This window comes from Ammodytes marinus (assembly GCF_949987685.1).
Source record: "Ammodytes marinus genome assembly, chromosome: 8".
NCBI lineage: Eukaryota > Metazoa > Chordata > Actinopteri > Uranoscopiformes > Ammodytidae > Ammodytes > Ammodytes marinus.
The window spans coordinates 20,896,044-20,916,695 of record NC_137212.1 but is presented as its reverse complement, the minus strand read 5'-3'; the positions used below and the strand labels follow the sequence as shown (position 1 = coordinate 20,916,695).

The 20,652-nt window shown below is 39.8% G+C and overlaps 3 protein-coding genes across 4 annotated transcripts in view; 2 read left to right on the top strand and 1 right to left on the bottom strand.

The window, feature by feature from the left end:
* Nucleotides 1-964: 964 nt before the first annotated feature.
* Nucleotides 965-8,242, top strand: rad54l (RAD54 like; the record flags this gene model as incomplete). Its single annotated transcript, XM_080032832.1, has 17 exons — nt 965-1,043; nt 1,553-1,663; nt 1,771-1,831; nt 1,917-2,052; nt 2,690-2,759; nt 2,985-3,273; nt 3,875-3,999; nt 4,084-4,234; nt 4,333-4,459; nt 5,064-5,138; nt 5,540-5,670; nt 5,881-5,991; nt 6,158-6,281; nt 6,373-6,451; nt 6,544-6,723; nt 7,206-7,369; nt 8,041-8,242. The coding sequence occupies exons 1-17, from the start codon at nt 1,038-1,040 to the stop codon at nt 8,240-8,242; spliced, it is 2,142 nt and encodes a 713-aa protein (XP_079888958.1). The 5' UTR covers nt 965-1,037.
* A 1,014-nt stretch (nt 8,243-9,256) lies between these two features.
* lrrc41 (leucine rich repeat containing 41) lies at nt 9,257-15,914 on the top strand. Of its 2 annotated transcripts, none has more exons than XM_080032002.1 (10): nt 9,257-9,466; nt 9,955-10,041; nt 10,146-10,204; nt 10,304-11,060; nt 12,013-12,249; nt 13,040-13,204; nt 13,328-13,426; nt 13,906-14,034; nt 14,654-14,726; nt 14,936-15,914. In XM_080032002.1, exons 1-10 carry the CDS (start codon nt 9,358-9,360, stop codon nt 15,153-15,155), a joined length of 1,935 nt encoding a protein of 644 aa, XP_079888128.1. In that variant the 5' UTR covers nt 9,257-9,357; the 3' UTR covers nt 15,156-15,914. The 2 variants fall into 2 exon arrangements, with proteins under 2 accessions (XP_079888128.1, XP_079888127.1); XM_080032001.1 differs by having other exon boundaries at nt 13,037-13,204.
* A 3,915-nt stretch (nt 15,915-19,829) lies between these two features.
* arhgap39 (Rho GTPase activating protein 39) overlaps nt 19,830-20,652 on the bottom strand; it is a gene marked incomplete at both ends in the record, with an annotated part of 39,966 nt that continues 39,143 nt past the window's right edge. Inside the window, one exon of the mRNA XM_080032831.1 lies at nt 19,830-20,024. Within this exon, the coding sequence (XP_079888957.1) occupies nt 19,830-20,024 (195 nt within the window). The remainder of the gene's footprint in view (nt 20,025-20,652) is intronic.

Sequence of the window (20,652 nt, the reverse complement as noted above, 5' to 3'; positions counted from 1 at the left end):
TCTGTAGCTCCATAATTAATGACACTATTAAAGATGCTCCAGCACTCAGTCATATAGCCTAAATAGGTGTCATTATTTATTGCTGCTTAGAAATATCAAACGAAGGAGTCACTATTTGTATGTGTGTTTTATGCTGTTTGTAACTAGCCTATTCTTACTGCAGGAGCAACCGACAGAAACATCACAGCTCGCCACAATATTTGGCATGTGATCAAGCGGAAGGAAGCTAGGCCTAGCCTACATATAGGCCTACACGAGTCCTCTATGTAGCCGATACATATTTAATATTCGTTTTAAAACAAAAATTAGGCCAAAGCCTATTAGATCATTATCTTCTTTGTCAAACAATAATACAAGAATGTGTGTTTTTTTCTTTTAAATAAGAAAAAAGTATGCTATTAAATATGAAGATATATAAAAAGTGTCTGCTGGATGTGAAATGCATTTGGGTGGCCTGATGAGAAACCAATGTAAGACCAGCGCGCGGCCATGGCAGGTTTGAACTTTCTGGCTTGCCGTAGTGTTGTGCAACATTTAGCGCGAACTTCAATACCGACGGGAATCAACCAAAACAGAGGGAAACTGGAGTTGCATGTCAGAGGTAACATTGACAATAATAGCTTTTATTTGCCATACTTTCTGTAAGTCAGTCGCCTACAGGTTGTCTTTTAACAGCAAAACAATCTCAAAGAGTGCTCGCTGCTGTGGAAATGAAGCAGGCAGAGCTGCTAACTGTCCCTGGGTAACAAGGAGCAATTCCAACGATAGCAACACGGAGAGGAGAGACATCTCAATAAAGAAGACAAGGCGAGGAAACAAAGACAATGGTAAGAAAGCCGAATTACTTTTATTTATATCCATGTTGCTACAGACTGTATTCTGTTGTTTACAACCATGGACATTACAACCAACTTTTACTGTCTAACGCGGATCCTCCATATATAAAATCCTAATTCCAGAGGAGGAGTCTTGCTCCCAGTCAGGTTGCTAAACGGAAGCAACCAGGTGATTCCGATGGTGATGAAGAGTGGACATGTATGACTGTAAGTAACTATTATACATTCCAGGCTTCATTCAAAGCTGTTAGCTACATATAAAGCTGACTTCAAAACAACAAACCTTTCTTGACCACCCATATTGAGATTGTAAACCCGTAAGCCAAACTCTGTCAATAAATATGGCAGTTAGATGTTTTCTTGCTTATAAACATATATACAGACCGTGTATATTTGATCCTATGACATCTCATGAACCGTAAGCAACCACTCTTCAATTCGGCAATAGTCACTTAGCAGTAATTATTTGTATAGAAAAAAGTTTATTTATAATACCAACTATAGCCTATCTTACAATCATGTATCATGTATATTCTTAATTGCTGAATCACTCAAAAATGTATTTAACGAGTGTTGCTGCTGTTTTATAATGAATGATCTAACATGTACTGTTCATGCCTTTTATTTTGCCATTCTTTTGCCCATCCAAGTCGTCAAGAAAAAAGGTAAAACGGTATGATTTAGAGGGTGAAACATTTGTGTAATGCATTTTACAGGAGAGAAGAAAAAAAGGTGCTAAAGAGAAGATAGAGAGCCATATATCTCCCTTCAGAAAGCCTCTGACACAGCTGAACAACCGGCCTGCGTGTATGGACGGAGACAAACATGTAAGCACTGTTGACTGCTCTGTCAAATCTAATCTGTCACATTTTGTTATGGTTTCAATTTCATGCCATGACTGGACTTGACTTTTTTATTTAAATTTTTTTCACAGGAAGCATTTATCCGAAGTATCCTCTCCAAGCCATTTAAAATTCCTATTCAAAATTACACAGGTAACATTTTTTTCTTTGTCACTACAGCTTGTCTTTCGTGTCTGATACAAAAGGCAATGAGTGTCTTGATTTTTTTTACCCACAGGAGTTCTGGGACTCAGGGCACTTGGTCTAAAACGTGCCGGAGTACGGAAAGCCCTTCACGATCCCTTCGCAGAAGACGCTTTGGTTCTTTATGAGCCTCCGACCCTTAGCGCTCATGACTTGATCAAAGCTGACAAGTAGGTTCACTCATGTGTCAAATCAGGTGGGACCCTTCCCTCCATTAAAGGTGGAGTCAGCGATTCTGGAGAATGCTTGTTGTCAAAATAATTTGTCAAAATCAGTGAATAGTATCTCCTCACCATCCGCTACCTGTCCGTACTTTGTGTGCACTGAAAAAATAATCTGGTGTTAATACACAGCCTAGGCTCTGTAAACTGGTATGTAAACAAAGGGTATGTGAACAAAGTTGCCACCGCACCTAATATTTACAGGGCCTAGAATGTGTATTAACACCAGATCTTATTTTCAGCACAGACACACAGTACGGATAGGTAGGGGATCTTAAGTAGATATTCACTGATTTTGAGAAAGTGATTTTGTGAACAAGCATTTCCCCAGAATCGCTGACTCCATCTTTTAAATCTTTAACTTGATCTCCAGTGAAAAGGTTGAAGCTGTGTGAACCAAGTTTGTGTGTTAGATTACAGTAGGTACTGCAAAATGCAATCCCTTTTAAATGTGTAATGTTCATCAATTTATGGATTTGCAGCCCTGAGAAATACTCCCTAACATTTGTAGGCATTGCTATATTGGCGCTTGGGAGTTTTTGTGATAAAGAGAAATGTCTAACAAAACGGTTCTTTTCCTGCGCAGAGAGAAACTACCAGTCCATGTTGTTGTGGATCCAGTGTTAGGAAAAGTGCTGAGACCCCATCAGAGAGAGGTAAACCCAAGATTGTTTTCCCCTAAACTCTCCTGAAAAAAATTTAATATTAAAAAGAAATTCCGACAAACAGTAGGTTTGAAGAATCTTGTGTTTAAGTAAACAGTGTTACATTTCTCTCATCAGGAATGGATTGAGAAGTCATTACATTCTTTGACGAGACCACGAGTTAAGATTTATTTTCTTTATAAATAAAAATGGAAAATGTCTTGCATTCCTTTCGAGGGGGTGAAATTCCTGTGGGAGTGTGTGACGGGCAGACGCATCCCGGGATCGTACGGCTGCATCATGGCTGACGAGATGGGCCTGGGCAAGACTCTGCAGTGTATCGCCCTGGTGTGGACCCTGCTACGTCAAAGCCCCGACACTACGGCCGAGATAGACAAGGTCATCGTGGTTTCACCTTCCAGTCTGGTGCGCAACTGGTACAATGAAGTAGGGAAGTGGCTGGGAGGACGCGTCACACCGGTGGCCATTGACGGAGGTTCAAAGGACGAGATCGATAGACAACTAGGTAGTTTAATCCCTTTTCATTTCTGTCATGATAAATACAGCAGACTTCAAAATAAATCTGGCCATTTTATACCCTTTCTTCACACACTTATGCTTTATGAAGTATTTTTGCAGCATTTAATGTCGAGTGTTTCAGCTTACATCAGTGGACAAACAGTAATAGTGTGTTGAAAACATCTTTTGAATACATTTTCAAACCTCATACAAGGTATCCTTTAAGAAAATTGCATTCAATAGGCAGGCCTCTGTCTCTCTCGCCTGTATTGTTACTCTTCTATGCTTCAAATGTTGTAGCACCATCTTGTGGTTAAATCAAAACAAAGCAAAGCAGCTAAAGAAATGAACAATAGAACAAATCCCAGTGTAAAATGTGAATGTCCCCAACATGTTTATAATGTATCATTACATACTGCCAGCAGATAACTATATATATATATTTCCTTTATTTTAAAGTAATCATTATTTTGTGTAACATTTGATTTAACCAACATGGGGGTTATTAAACCGACCGATAACCTCAGCCCTTATTGCAGGATTTTTGGAAAATATTCAAGTTTAGTCATTTTCTGCCTAGTAACTGGTTTGTTTTCTGTGATTTCTAGTGAACTTCATGTCTCAGTATGGTAGAAGAGCTCCAACGCCGATTCTGATCATTTCGTACGAGACGTTTCGGCTGCACGCTGGGGTTCTGCACAAGGGCAAAGTTGGACTGGTCATCTGTGACGAGGTATTTCATCTCCTCCATGACACTTTAAAGCTGTTACGTCCAGTTGTTGACGCGATGATGTAACATAAGTTGTGTGTGCTGCAGGGCCATCGGCTGAAGAACTCTGACAACCAGACGTACCAGGCCCTGAATGCCATGAGTGCCCAGAGGAGAGTGCTGATATCGGGCACACCCATCCAGAACGACCTGCTGGAGTACTTCAGCTTGGTCCACTTTGTCAATGCTGGGATCCTTGGTAAGCAGCTCCACCACACACATAAAACGGCTGAAACACAGTTATTTCTGCTGTTTGTCGTGATCCCCTTTCCTTGTGTTTTTCCACCTGGATGACAGGTACAGCCCAGGAGTTCAAGAAACGATTTGAGCTTCCCATCCTCAAGGGTCGCGATTCAGATGCCAGTGACAAAGACCGACAGACTGGAGAGGAGAAACTCAAAGAGCTGATCAAAATTGTTAACAGGTGAGCTCAAACCACACGTACAGGTTGTTTTATTCTTATGTTGTTTTTGCTAAAATATATATATATATTTTTTTTTCTCGTTTAATTTCCTTAGTTATTATGGTCACTACAAGCTAAGGAACTTAGTTTCAAAACCAGTCTACCTGCAATTGAATTGCAAACAAATAATCACTTAGGACATTCAAGATTCCTTTGTGCTGCTTTAATTGTTTTCTAAATATTGTGTTATTTAAATCAATAATTTATTTTTTTATTAACTAAACTTAATTGAGGCTGTTAAAAGTTTCTTTTTAAACTTCATCCTGTTTTAAAACTTGTTCCAGTAGTTATCTGTTCTGTTTAATGTTCAGCTGCTTCAAACCATATAAAAACCACATAAACCCCCAAAAGACACATTTCTGTACATATCATTGGTCAGTCACTACAATTTGTCTATTTATTTATTTATTGTATTCTGCTCTCTGACTTCCTTTTTAAATATTCCTTTTAGATTTTTTCCTATATCAGTGCTATAGCAAAAAGTGTTTTGGATCATTCATATTTCTTTGATTGTATCTAACTGTCTTTGTCCCTGTGTAATACCGAGCATGTTCTGCCTCAACAGGTGTTTGATCAGGAGAACATCTGATATCCTGTCTAAATATCTGCCTGTGAAGATTGAGCAGGTTGTGTGTTGCAGGTAAGAGGATTGCCTCAGTTTTTTTTTGCTCGGTTTTGACGCAAAAGCCACGATGGAATATTTACGAGATGTTTGTTGTGTCCAGTTTAAGTACCAATACAAAAATTATACTTTGTGTCCCTTACATGTTTTTCTTTCAAAAACCTTAACCAAACTAGGACTACATTAGTTTAGAAAACTATTTCAAGACAAACATGTAAAAAGACCTTCATCTAAATTGAAATAGCGTTGAAAAATATGGTACCAGGCGCATCAAAAAGTATTGTGCTTCCATTTTAAACCCTGCTGTCAATATGATAAAATGAAAGTGTAAATTGTCCTCGTATTTTTGTCTGAAAAGAGATATTTGATTTAAATGTGTAGAAAGATGAATGAATGGGGCTGTGACTGTTTCCCTGCAGGCTGACTCCTCTGCAGACTGAGTTGTATAAGCGCTTCCTGAAGCAAGCCAAACCCATTGAGGCATTACAAGAGGGCAAGATAAGTGTCTCCTCCCTGTCTTCCATCACATCACTCAAGAAACTGTGCAATCGTAAGTATTACAATACATAGAAGTACAAATACATGCAATATTGCGTCGTACATCATAGTTTACTCAAATAAATGCACAAATGTAACGCACAAAATGGAAGAGACTGTGGATGAGGATTCTGACTGGTTGTCTTTCATGGCATAGATTATCAATATGCTTATTTAAAATTATCTGCTTGATTAAAGTACTCATCACTGTTCTGTGTTCCAGACCCAGCTCTCATCTATGATAAATGTGTGGAGAGAGAGGAGGGCTTTGAAGGGGCACTGGATCTGTTTCCACCTGGCTACTGCACTAAAGCTGTGGAGCCTCAGCTCTCGGGTAATAATGTATACAATATACAATACAGCTTTGAAGGTGTGAAAAAAATGATTATCCAGATATACAGCATGATGGCTCCTGTTGACTCGCTTTCTACAAGAAGGACGTTTTTAAGAGTTGTATCTTCCTGTTTTGTGGGTAAGAAATTGTTTCTTTTTTGTTCCAGGCAAAATGCTTGTTCTTGACTACATCTTGGCAATGACGAGGAGTACAACTAGTGACAAGGTGGTGCTCGTATCCAACTACACTCAAACACTGGACCTCTTTGAAAAGCTGTGCAGATCTAGAAGGTGCTTTTCGTGAAACTTACTTCCATTGTGTCTTTATTATGTGATTTGTCAGTTTTAAGTGTGCAGCAACCCTCATCTTGGTTTTCAACAGGTACCTCTATGTTCGACTGGATGGGACCATGTCCATCAAGAAAAGGGCCAAGGTTGTGGAAAAATTCAATACTCCATCTGTGAGTACTGAAACGTTTTTAAACCACACATTTGTGACTGTGAGCTTTTGAGAAATCAGTTGAACAGCATCTGAAATCCATGTGTTTCTCAGAACCCAGAGTTCATCTTCATGCTGAGCAGCAAGGCTGGTGGGTGTGGCCTGAATCTGATTGGTGCAAATCGCTTGGTCATGTTTGACCCTGATTGGAACCCAGCCAATGACGAGCAGGCGATGGCACGGGTGTGGAGAGACGGCCAGAAGAAGACCTGCTACATCTATAGGCTGCTCTCGGTGAGTACAACGTAGCTCATAGTATGAAGACATAACTTACAACAAACCATCACCACTTATTATTATTTTATGTTTTAAAGGTGGAATCAGCAATTCTGCAGAACGTTTGTTGTCAAATCACTTTCTTTTTTGTCAATCTGTGAATATGTCTTACTTTCATTACTGTCTGTGTGCTGAAAAAAAAACAGAGCCTAGGCTGTGTATTAACACCAGATTATTTTCAGCGCGCACACACAGTACGTACGTGTAGATGGCGAGTAGATATTCACTGATTTTAACGAAAAGGGATTTTGGTACCAAGCGTTCTCTAGAATCACTGACTCCACCTTTAAAGTTATACACAATAATATTTTCATTTACTGTAGATACATTTACTTTTTTCCAATTGATACAGTGTTTAAACAAAGTTCAGGACTTCATAATCGAGGTTTCAGAGCAACGCTGTGCTTTTGAGATTGACTTGAGTGTTTGTGTGCTGATAGACAGGGACGATTGAGGAGAAGATCCTGCAGAGGCAGGCCCATAAGAAAGCCCTGAGCAGCTGTGTGGTGGACGAGGAGCAGGACGTAGAGCGACACTTCTCTCTGGGAGAACTCAGGGAACTCTTCACTCTCAATGAGGAGACCACCAGCGACACACATGACAAGTAAAACTAAATGATGTTGATAATTTTCCCCTTACAAGTTGTTAATGCTTTTTAACCGGCTGAGAAAGTTTACGTTTCTTTATATCGATTAACACACATGTAGATTGTTACAGGGTCTCTCACACACAAGGTTACTAAATAACTACTCAAATGTATTGAAATGAATCCAGAGGACCTCAAAGTTGGAAGCTTTTTCTTTTCTTTGTTTTTGTAAAAAAAAAAATCCATATCTTGTGGCATATAGGAAAGAGTAAGAGAATGTTTTGTTCTATGACAAATAGTACCACATAATCAAGAAGAACACAAAAACATGCGGATAAACACTTAATTTTTTTAATTATCTGAAGTTCTGTGTTCAAAATCAGATCTTTATTCATGGTGAGTGACCCAAGTTTTTCCGAATGTTATATATTTCCAGAAAGTAATCATGAATCATCAGCCATTTTACGCATTTATTTACCTTGTTTTGTTCGTTTTGGAACACACAAACAGGGGTCATGTAGTTTAATATTTCAATGAAGTGACACTGTGGGGGCCAGATGTATAACAATGTGTAGATTCAAAGTGTTTTTACATCAGGCCCCCTCTAGCTTTCATCTTGTCATACATAATAATGTATGATGGGAGGGTATTGAATCCGCCTCTCTTCCTCCCTCTTGTGGTGTTTTTAGGTTTCGCTGTCGTCGCTGTGTGAATGGTAGGGAGGTTCGCCCTCCTGCAGATGACGGTGACTGTACCAGCAACCTCTCCCATTGGAACCACTGCTTTGACAAGAAGGGCCTGAGGGACCAAGTGTTGAAAGCCTCTTGGGACGCTGCTGTCTCCTTTGTCTTCCACCAGCGCTCTCACGAGGACCAAAAGGGTGTACTATAGCATGGGGAACACATGAACTGTATATACGAGTATTTATTTGTTTGTATTGTATATGTCATTTGCTTGTTTTATATTAAAAGAGAATAAATAAAAGAGTGATTGATTGGTTATCCATCCATTCGTGCAGAGAAAAATTGCTGTCTCTGTTGTTAATGGATTCACTGTATCACTTAATTGTGACAAGTCATCCTAATGTATAAAGTGAACTGTGGTGTAGTCGCACATGTGCCCACTTCAGTGTTTTGTTTGGAGGCACAAAGGAACTGTTGACTGTGTTAGAATAAGCTGATCCTCACCATTCCGATAGCCAGTTTCCCCTAAATGTGTCCAATATAGCAGGGGATACGTGTTCTGTTGGACTGTATAATCTACTATACTATACTGTAGTTTTCAGACAGTTTTCCCTACATTTTTCCATCATAGCGATATGAACCATCGGAACAGGTTGTGATGGAGTGTGAGGAAAAATAAGTCAGAAGGGCGCAATTTGATGGAAAGCCTTAACATAGCTTAGATTGTATCTGAATTTAATCCTTCATTAACTAAGCTAATTGAAATACGTGGAATTTTAAAATGTGAACTCCAGTGTTATCGGAGGATATTACACGACTTTTTAAATGCCTTTGTATATAACTTTTGAAATGGTTTCATAAATTCTCTTTTATATTGCAAAACAAGGTAAATCGAGTTACCATACTATGGTCCCTCACTGGTCTAGGGTAAAACCATTTCCCCAAAGTAGGCTATAAAAAAATGTGCCTGTAAGAAAAAATACATAGTTAATGAATTCAACCCAAATAATCAATGTCACCAGTACCAATATCTCATACAATACTTCATACTTCAACATAGGCCTATTCTTGTATTTTTATCAGTATTTTTTATAATTTTTTTTAAATCGTTTTGTTAACAAGTAGACGTTCCACCCCACCCCAATTGGTGGCGGTATAGCACCAATTCGTCTTTTGCTACCGCCAGAAATTATTAAAAGAAAAAGGAAGGCAAAGGAAACAAATGAAAACAGAGCTATCTTGTTAGCTGAGTTTTATTAACATTGTTAATAACGCCGTCGTTGGTAAATTTTACATTATTAACATAACACCAAATGCTACACAATGCCTCCCCAAGCAGAGCAAACAAGCCCAAAAGAGATATGTCTGAAGGAGCTTTGCTGCAGAGGCGTCAGAAGACATTTCGCTGCTTTGGGCAGTGTAGCTGTTCTTGGTATGTTACTTTAATATTTCTGTACCGTTAAACTTTGCCTTGGAGACAACTACTGATACCGGGAGCTAGCATTTATAGTCAGACCGAACCTCAATAAATAATGTAGCAAGGTTATGGCGCCTTTTTTCTGTAAATGTCCCAAAACATCACGTTATGAAATTCAAGAGATTAAAACAAGTAGCAGGAACCGTTGACTTAACTTCTAGTTTTGTTTTATCATTCAGGTTGTAGGCGTACTACTTAACTTAACAGTCACTCTTGAAACAGTGTCTATTCCAATGCATTTAAACATGTTTCTATTGTCCTTCCAATCCTGATACATCCTTATAATTGCTGCAATAGTGAGTTTTATTTTAATTTTATTTTTTCATGCTGCTTGCTCCAATGGTGTGTGACGGAAATTACTTTTATAATAATGTGTGTTTGTCATATGTTGTTGGGAAACTAAATAAATAAGTGACCTATCTATCCTATCTTTCATTACTTAGATCTTCCAGTGCCTCTCATTAAGGATCTTCTCCCTCACCTGACTGTGTGTCAACTGGAGGAGCTCCAGCCTCCCCTAAATCAGAGAGGTGAGAAGAACTATTGCTGGAGAAGTGCAAAGATGTTGTTTCCTGTTTCGTATTTTTTCTTTGTTCATCGAGGTAATGCCATTTCCTTGTCTGACTTCTGTCAGGAATCTCGACTTACCCTGGATGGTATGGAGTGCTCCTGGATATGAGTGGCCCTGACCGTGTAGGTGCAAACTCTTCTCTTATAATGAAAAATCACATGCATTGTAACGTCTACAAGCACAATATGATGCTGATGGGTGTCTCCTCTGTTACCTTTCAGGTGATAGACTTTCGCACAGAAGCAGCGGCCAAACACGAAGTTATGAGGCTGCTCTTTACTGTCGTGTTCTATGGCTTCAGGAATCCCTACACTGTGAGAAACATCACAAATTTAGACACCCCGCACTTCTTTTGTGCCGCGGCTAAATGTATCAAACGGTTTTCAATCATTCCAAACACTCGTAAGGGCCTTCAGAGGTTAACGACCGACCAGCGGCCTCTTCTGAGCCTGTTGGAGAAAAGCATCACGAGGGTCGGTGTAGTAGGGAACATCGATCTTTCAGATAAGAAGTCACAGACTGCTTTATATGTCTGCCATCGACTGCTGGACCATGGGGTGGCTAAAGAACTCTGTGCTGAGGTGGAGGGTTCAGTGGAACTGGCTTGGCTCCTACATGGAAGGGGATCGCAGTATGTCCACCCGGAGCTGAAGAAGGTCATACACAGCAAAGAGGCGCGCTGTGTTTCACAGGGCGCTTCAGAAGATCAGGATGACCAAGGCACTCCCTGCAAACGTTTAAAGTTGGATCCTGTGTGTGTGGAAGAGGAGGAGGAGGAACTTGGAAAAGCAAACTTTAGCGTGGACCCTCAGGAGCTGTGTCAAGCTTTGGCTCCATGTGAAGGTCCCTCAGGGGCCTGTCCAGTGGGACAGATCCACTGTCTGGAGATCAGGCGTGTTGGCTCGTGTTCCCTTAGAGTGCTGAACTCTGCCCTGCCCACCTTTTTCTGCCTGCGCTCTCTAACTCTGACAAGCTCTAGTAAGTTTGCTCATTTATGTGGCATTAAGTTCTGGGGTGGGTGGAGTCTTGGGTAATTTTGGTCAATGAATTTGCTCTAGCATTGGTCACAGTTGACAAAACGTTGCTGAAGACTATCATAAGTTTTAAATACATTTGTGTGTGTGCTGAAACAAATCCGGTGTAAATAAACACCAATGGATATGGAAACAAAGGGATTGTAAACAAAAGGGGCCCACCATATTAGCCAGCAACATAGCCCTTTACATAACCTAGGCTAAGATAGCCTACGCTATGTAAACGGGTATAGTATGTATTATTAACCCTGGATTTTTTTCAGTTCACACACAGTACGGACAGGTAGCATATTCGGAAGAGATATTCACTGATTTTGACAAACTGATTTTGAAAACAAGCACTCTCCACTCTCCAGAATCGCAGACTCCACCTTTAAGAATATTTAAATCTAGCATTATTTACGTCCATGTTTGTAAGCATGCAGACTTCTTCTTCTTCACTGCTTCCCACTACTGCTTTGTGCGGCATGTGATGCTTGGTTAGCTTGAACACTAATTTAAATAGCATGCAGGTGGCAGAAGTAAGTCCTGGATTCCATTAAAATGTATTGTACTGTATATACTATGTATAATACTTAAAATAAAATAGAGGAATAATTATCTGCTGTGTTGAAGTCCACATCCCAACCAAGTATGAAGTAAAACTACAGATTGGAAGAGTGCGAAGGGAAGTGGAGTGAAGGTAATAGTGGGAGGCAATGCGCAAATCTAAATTTTGAAATTAAATTGCTGCAAAATTCAATGGAATGACTCTCAATACATGGCATTTGTAAGCATTATTACTGTATGGAATTTGTTGACCAAACTGAAATAAGAGTTCGTTAACCTTGAATGACTACACACATTTGTCATGTTGTGCAAGTAATGAATGACTTGTTCAATGTTTGTTAACGCAGCAATCTTCTATGACCCGGACGTGTACAGCCTGGCCGCAGCCCTGAGTCGGCTCTCTGAAAGCTCCCACAGTTCCCTCACTGATCTGAGCATCAGCGTGCTGCCGTACAGCCAGCTGGTGGAGACTCTGCTGGACGCCAGCCCCAAGCTCAAGTCCCTGCAGGTGGAGATCCAGAGTGTGCTGTGGAGACAACACATCCCAACAGAGCAGCCCGCCACTCCCCTGTCAGACGCGCCAGGTGTGGTGAAGCTTCTATTTAAGTGAAGAAGTAGCACTTCAAGGGTATTAAAAGTGTGTTTTACCTCTTGAAACTGACACACAAGAGTCTTTTGGAAAGTGCGAAGTTACAAATATAGGGTAGTCGTTAGGAGAGTAGTCTCAGTGTTATGGACTGGTTTTTAAATTTCTTCCTGTTTAGATTCAAATGAATACAATTTACTTCCTCAATAATATTTGGAAAAAAGAAAGAAAGAGAAAGAAATTCATCATCAGCATCTTGGAAGCGTTTGAAGACTTGATTAGGTTAATCTTCGTAGCCCTGACACTTTTTTGCTTACCAATATGATCATAAAGTGCTCCTTCGCAAACAAATGTAGCCATGGTAAAAAACTAGGAGCGTGTTTGGAATTGATTCATACATCAGAATGATACAGTTCCCCTCAACAATACTGCACAAATTAAAGATGGAGTCAGCAGTTCTGGGGCAAACCTTGTTGTCAAAATCGCTCTGTCAAAATTTGTGAATATCTCCTCACAATCTTCTACCTGTACGTACCGTGTGTGCACTGAAATAATTGTTGGTGTTACACAGCCTAGGCTCTGTAAACAGGTATGTTAACAAAGGATATGTAAATAAAGGGGCCTACAGTAGCTACCACACAGAGTACGGACAGGTAGGGGATTGCGAGGAGTGATTTTGACAAAAGGCATTCTCCAGAATTGCTGACTCCACCTTTTTAATACTAAAGCATGTGTCCTGTATTCAAAATGAACCTAAGGTGACTGTGTCCTTACCTGCTTTTCAGCAGAACTGTCCCTGGAGAAACTGGTAGTCAAAGTAACTGAGCTCCAAAGTGATCTGAACTTGTTCACCTCTGTGCTGAGACGCTGTCCACATCTCACCACTCTTCATGTAGCCGGTATGAGATTACCAACTGGCTTGTCTCAAAGCCATCTCCTCAACACTCTATCAGGTAATGTGCCATAAGAGGGCTTCATCACAGTTTGAGTGGCCAGGCCTTCTCAATTAAAAGCACTACGAAAATGATGTTCGACAATATAAAAATCTTGTTGCCAACTATTTCCGTTCCGTTCAGAGTCAAATCCCTGCTTGAAGAGTCTCAACTTGAAGGACATTAAGTTGTCTGATTGTCTCCCTGAGATCCTCAATCTACTGAGACACTGCAGGTTGGAAGGTAAGAACATGAGCATGACCTATGACCGCCGGAGAGCCATCAATGCAAACACCTGTTATTTCCTAAATGTGAACTTGGTACAAACAGGTTCTGATTTGGCAGAAAGCTCTGCTCTTAAAACTATCTGTCTTTAGCCCTCAGTACTTTTTGTTGCCACCAACTGAATCTCTGGGGTTTGGAGTTGAATTTACTCCTGTGTTCTGGTTAGTTCTTTCAAACATTAGCCTTAGTTAGTTGAGCTTCTTTAGTTCAGCTATTCTTCAATACAATACATCAATCGACCAATAAGAAATAGATGTTGCTGTTTTTCCAGTTTTAAATATTGCAGGAAGGGAAAATTACGAGCAGAAAAACCCAGCATGCACTGCATGTTCACCTCTTCTGAAGCTGTGCACAACATCACCCATGTTTTATCATTTGCACTGAGTTGAGTCGGGTCCAAAATGAATTATTTGCCCTTCCTCCTCCCCCTCCCGCAGAGCTTCTGTTGAACGACTGTCGTCTTCTTGAGAAGTGGAATGACAAGGAGGAGAGTTTGCGTCAGCTGGTTGCTGCTCTGAAGACAGTGCCTTCCCTCCACACACTTAGCCTGGCTCAGAATCGCCTCAGTAAGCACGTCCTTCACATCTTTCCACCAACAGGATTAATCTGTATCTGTCATTGACTGTGGTCCTCATCCTATGGATTATTTATTTAAATTTTTTAGGTCTAGACACACATGCCATATGTACAGTACATAGTTATTCCTTCATTCCCCATGTAGTTGATGTGCCAACAATTATTGACGCAAAACACTTACAATTAGCATGTAATCAAATAATATAATCAAATGAAAATAAAATAAGTGTTTATTAACAAGGTCAGTTTTAAACAAGACTGAAACTGGTTCATTAGCCGAAAGGAAAAGGACGTTTGATAGATGCATTCCTCCAGCGAATTAACTAATATATATTTAAAATTTAAAATGGGAGTGTTTTTGTTTTTACATAGGCCAAAGATGCAGTCTGAACACTTTAGATTGCAGTTTGTGACTGTAGATGTGTAAAGTTTCTTCTGTCTTGATGTCAAAGGGGAGCTCATTCCACCTTTGGAGAGCCAGGACTGATTTTAATGTAATAGCTGGGCCCTACTCTAATCTGCTTTTGGTCTTACTATCTCTTACTAATAATAATAGTTTGAAAAAGCAAATCTTTTAGTGTTAAGTGATGTTTCTGCTTGTGTCTACAGCCAAGAATGTGTGTGTCCTGGCAGAGCTGTTCTCAGGACCTTCACCAAGCTCAGTGAAACGACTCAACATCAGGTAGGAACAGCAGACAGCGGCCTGGTGCTACCTCTGGCTTCAACACTCTTTCTGGATTAAAATACTTAGATTATTAGCTGATGAACCATTGGGTCAATCGAAGTGCCAAAGTACATAGAATATTTCAGTTTTCCCTTGTCACCTTAATGACTGCTGCCCAGTGTATATAGTAGTAATACATCTTGTGCCATGATTTGTATCCTGAACAGCTCCAACTTCATTCAGCCTGCTGAGCTGCTGGAGTTTGCTGAGAGATTGAGGACACATCGTCCCAGAGACAGACTAACCCTTGACCTCAGGATGAACCCGGGGGATCGGGACCCCAAAACATGGAACCTTGCATTAGACAAGCTCCGTCCATTCTGCATTCTACTGCTTAGAGGATGGACTTCCATTGACGCAATGGCAGACCACATCAGCATGATGTGAAAAAAGCATGTAACTTTTCAATTTGTTTCCCTGTATCCGTTACACAATTGCACAGCTGGAAAGTAACAGAGCATCCCATGTTAGTTTGACATTTGAATCATTTATTAAACCAATGTCCGTTACACTTCCAGAGTCTTCCCTTGGACAGAGTGTGAGTGACAGTGGACATTAAGATACAACTGAAAAAAAACTGGAATATTTTCGTTGAGGTGAAGAGCCGTTTCACAGCAGCTGTCTCACACCTTCTCTTCATTGTCATTTTCTTTACATTGAAGAACAGCATCCACAGCGACTACCAATTCATCATTAGTAGGGACCAAGTAGAAAAAACAATCAGAAAAATGGATTAAAAAGAGTTTAATCTTTTTCTTAGTGGATTTTTTTTGTTTAAAGCTAAATACTGTAACACTTACTTTCTGTAAATTGGGTTTTGTTTGCCTTGTATATCGTCATATTTTAGTAAATTCAAGTCGAAGAGAGTGAAGACCCTATGTCTGCATGCTAACTGGTTGATTTGCTGGGTCTATCTACAACCATTTCTGACATACAACAAAGACGCACCCTCTCTCTCACACAAACACCACATACACATTCACATTCACACACACTGCCGCAACATTTCAGCCAGGCTCGGCTTATTTATTAGGGGTTTTACAGGAAATAAAATTTCAACATTTGGCTGTATTCGTACCTCATAAAGAAGTTAGTTGTCAAATGAGGGACAAGTTTGTGTTTTTTTCTTTTCTCTTTCTCTAAGAAATGATAATCATATTAAGATTTAAAACTTATGTAGCAACGTAGCATGCCGCAGATGGTGATGAGCTAGTTGCCTTCTGCAACCCATAATCTCAATGATCATAAAGGATGTCTTTTTCTAGAAATTGCTGGATTGACTTAAACCTTAATATTAAAAAAGAAAGAAAAAAAAGTCACTTCTCTGGACAAATCACTTAATTTTGTAGTATGAATGGGACCTACACTTACATTAGGGCTTAAAAACACTTTCTGGTATTTGAATGGATTATGGGTGTGAAGTCAGCACAGTTTAGAGATGGGTTTAAATTGCCACTTATTAGACTTCTATCAATGTGAGGACATTTTTACACTTTAAACAAGACTCAACAGAATAAGCAAAATTAAACACGCCCCCTCCCACCCTGTTAAATTAACTTCCACAGCAAATGTTCCACTGTTACATAATGACGCTTCCTCCTCTTGTTTCTCTATATACTTATTTTTACATAGTCTGTACAGTGTTAATGTACATGTAATCCATGTGGAGTGTCAGAGTGAGTGAGTTGCACAACACACACACACACTGCGACACTCGTCAGTCTCCACAATGAAAAAAAAGGCTCATTTATACAAAGTGTACCGTGAGACTGAGTGTCATCTGGACCTTTTAAGGTGGAAGTCAGTGTTTTTCCATGATCGTCCGTGTGTGTGTGTCTCCATGGAGCATTCACAATCATCCAGTTGTGTCCAAAAAACCCTCAAACGAATCAAACTGGTACAGCAAAAAGTCACGTCTACATCACACATCCCACGCAATCGTACACATACATACAAACACACACGCATGTGCCGTGACCAAAAGCACACGCACTGGAGCCTACAATACAATATCTCGAGAAGGCAGTAAGGAAATCTCAAATAAATATAAATAAATTAAATCATATCAAAATAATGGGTTACAAAAGAAATCTGTTAAATACAGCAACAACAACAAAAATCTCAAATGAATACAATTAACAACAGTACTTGCACATTGACAAAGACCTCATGGACGGGTACCATTTTGTAAACAATGACGTACAGACAGACAGACAAGCACGCAGACAGGTAGACACATTCACAAATCATTAGTGAGTAGAAAGGCCTGTTAGGGCTCAGTGGTGGATGTGGACTTTCTGCATGGGTGTTAGTTGGGATGGGACTCAGGGAGGAAGTGGGGATGTGGGTTGGCACTTAAGTCCCTCCCAGGAAGTACGAGTCTGTTGTGTATTGTGGGAGGGGCCTTTATTGGCAGTGCTGCGATCTTCCCCTACTACTGTATCTGTTGCTCTTGGGTATCGGCAGGTGCTATGTTCAGAAGCCATTGTGACTGCTGAACCATATACTATGACAGAGTGAATAGAAAGACATGACCAGACTTTTCCCAAGATTACCTAACACTCAAGATTTTAAGATTTCTGTGAGAACCGCTTTACATGTTTAAACCACGGATAGGATAGGTCATCCTCTGTCGGCAGATTTCCTTTGTTAGCAAAGGTTCAGCTAGTGAGGAGGAACTAAACTGGCCTTCCATAGGTCAAGTGACTAGAACATGGACACCAAAATCTAACTACCGTACATTTTACTGACTCCAGTTCTGCATAATAAAAAGCTGTAGCAGAAAAAAAAACACATTGTTGCTCAATTTATACCCCGAGGATTTTTCTGCTACTGTCTTAATTGGTCTGATATGACCAGTAGCTTATGTTGGCTAACCTTAGCTAATATTACCAAACTTAGGATAGATTATTCTACATACTGGACATAATTCAGTCAGTTTGATGACTATTTGTCTTACTGTTACACCGTGTTTTATCATCCACCATTACACAATAATGGTCACTGTTGTAAATTGAGACTGTTCAGCAAAAGTTAGATGGGCTCACTCCAAGTATTAGTATAGTGCCAACAATTAGGCAAACTAGTAATGCTGCATTTTTGTCAGGTTGTCTGAACAAGTAAAACCAGATACAAACAAGCATTGTAATTGTAAAGCTAGTCCATTGATTATTAGCGCTTGGAATATATAATTATATAACTATATAGTATATATATATATAGATTTTATTTTACACAATTATATTATTATTATTATTATTATTCTACTTTTGTAAAATAAATATTAAAGACTAATTTATACAGTACCCTCTTAGGCCTTCTTTAAGGCAAACAAAATCCACTGGTTTTAAAGAGTTTTTGAATCTGCAGACTGATATAACTTGTGGAACCATTCATCCTAACACAGTCAGTCACCAAGTGAGATGAGTGACTGCCCACTTTGTTGATAAAATCACTATGTTTTGTTTACTTTGTACTAAAAATGCAGCGAACATAATGAAAGTGTTGCCTTGAATCCTTGAAGTCAAAACACAACTACGGGTGATTTAGTATCCAAGTTCTCCTCACTTGAGTGGCTAAGTGGCCAACAGAGCTTTCACTTTATCACTATCTATCTTCACAGCTACACTTGGTCACAGTCAGTTTTTTTGGCAGGGAACCTCTGACTAACAGAACAAAGTCCTAGCTTATGGTTTCTGTTCCATTGAGATAGCACATGTCTGCCATCTGGAGGCAGGATCACAAATAGAGGAGTAAAAGAGCTTGTGTGTGGAGTTCTCAGCTCCAAGTTGTGGCAGTGTAAAACAGGGTGCCAAAGAAAAACAATGGCCAACACAGCTTCACCTTTCCATTAATACATCTAGTAGGATCAATCTGATATAATAAAGTACTGATTGAAAAGTGCAGTTAGGCTTTATATCTTGTGAAAAGCTGGTGCTGAACCCTATGGATGCAGATTTGAACACCTGTGGCAGAACGAGTTATATTATGTTTGAATGACCATCCATCTCTGTTCAATTATAATCTTACTTGGCGTTCGATGGTATTGTACACTGCAGATGGTAGAAGGCTGGGGCAAGAATTAGTACTGTATCCGAGTGTGTGAATGAACTTAATGTGGGTGTAGCGTGTGTGTGTGTGTGTTTCTCTCAATTTGTATGTGACTTAAGCAGGCCAAAACAAATAGAAGCGTTAGTCCATATAAAACAAGTTGAATTTAAAATAAACCTTTAAAGGAGAAGTAAGTGATATTTTTTTCTTAATACTATATGTGTTCAATCTCTCTATATTTATACAACAATCACTTAAACAGTATGCACAGTTCATAACACAGGTCTCCCAGTCATTCAGTATTGCAGTAATTGTCAGATAACATTTTGAGTATCCCGCTCGTTTTATCCAATCAGGAGACAAATCGCTATAAAGAGGCGGGTCTCTGCCCGTGAATGATGACTCGCTCTGAAGAGCATTGCGGCACTAACTGACGAAAACGGCTGCGCATTAATCTGGTGGTGATGTAGGGACGAGGGATGGAACTGCTAACTGCAGTCACTGACAGGAAGTTAGCTAAAAGGACCATATCACTTACTTCTCCTTTAAGGTACTCATCTCTAAGTGTGCCTGTGAAACTAATTAAATGGATCCCTGCTAATTCCGTCATATGTGTATAATACTGTATTAATGTATGTGAAGGCACACATAGCACTGTTGATACTGTTCATATGAAAACCTTGGAATTCCAATGCTGTTTTTTTTTTTCCTTATCTAAATGTCAGTTAAAGAACTACAGAAATAGAAAGAAAAAAACAGCTGTTTCAACTCAAAATATACAGTGGACAAACTCAAAACAAGGCAGTTTTTGTTAGTTCCAGAAAGTAAACATGTCGGAGAGGCAGGGTATTCCCCTGGCAGCAACAATGTGTATACAGAATATGATGGTCCTGTGCTAGGGGAGTGTGTACGGGCCTGATAATGGGTTTAAAGGCGGGCGTAGGGGAGGCTGGGGACAAAGTATGGATTGTGTGTGTGTGTGTGTGTGTGTGTTTGTTTGTGGTGGGGGGGCTATAGGATTCCATCCATGAAGCTGGTGTCCAGCCTCTGAATGAGCACCCGGATGAAGGACATCTCCTTGCGGGTGTTCTCAAATATCACCCTGGGGTCGTCGGACTGGCAGCGCAGACAGTTGGGAGCCATGACCATGGCCAGGTTGTTCACATCCATCTTGGTGATTACCACATTGTCAGACTGGGCAAATACCTGCATACATAAAGCACAGCGGAATAATTGGTATTTTCCACTTCAGCCATTTTTTAATGTGAACCTTAAGTTATGTGGTAAGGACTTCCATGCACCTGTCTCTTTAAAAACAGTCCCAGCTGTGAGCAAATGCTACTGGTGGTATGATGTGTCTCACCCAAATGACAAAGAAAACCAACAACACTTTTCTCTTATCTTTCTGTCTCTGGTGTAGATAGACATTATGTATACTTACTGTGTGGGTAGTTTATGTTAATTTCTCTGAAAAATTATCAATATTTCCATAAAGATAATATGCTAATGGTTTTCTAGATAATCCACAGACTATTTCTACTTTGGTAAAAAGTCGTTCCAGCTTTAATTCTCTAAATTCAATTCATCTCTTTTTTTTACTGGAGTGGAGGCCTAAATTGTGGAGACAGATATCGTAATACCTGGATGAATAAATCAATGATGCTTGCTTCAGCTTTAGAGGTATCCCTTTCTAATTTAGGAAAAGTATCATGTCGTGCCATTGTTACAGTGTCACTTACAGACGTGACAGTCAGCCAATATTTTAGTAAGTCATGATCATATAAGTGTATGGCTGTGGCTTGGCACTAGGATTGAATTTGCTTTATGGTGTAGT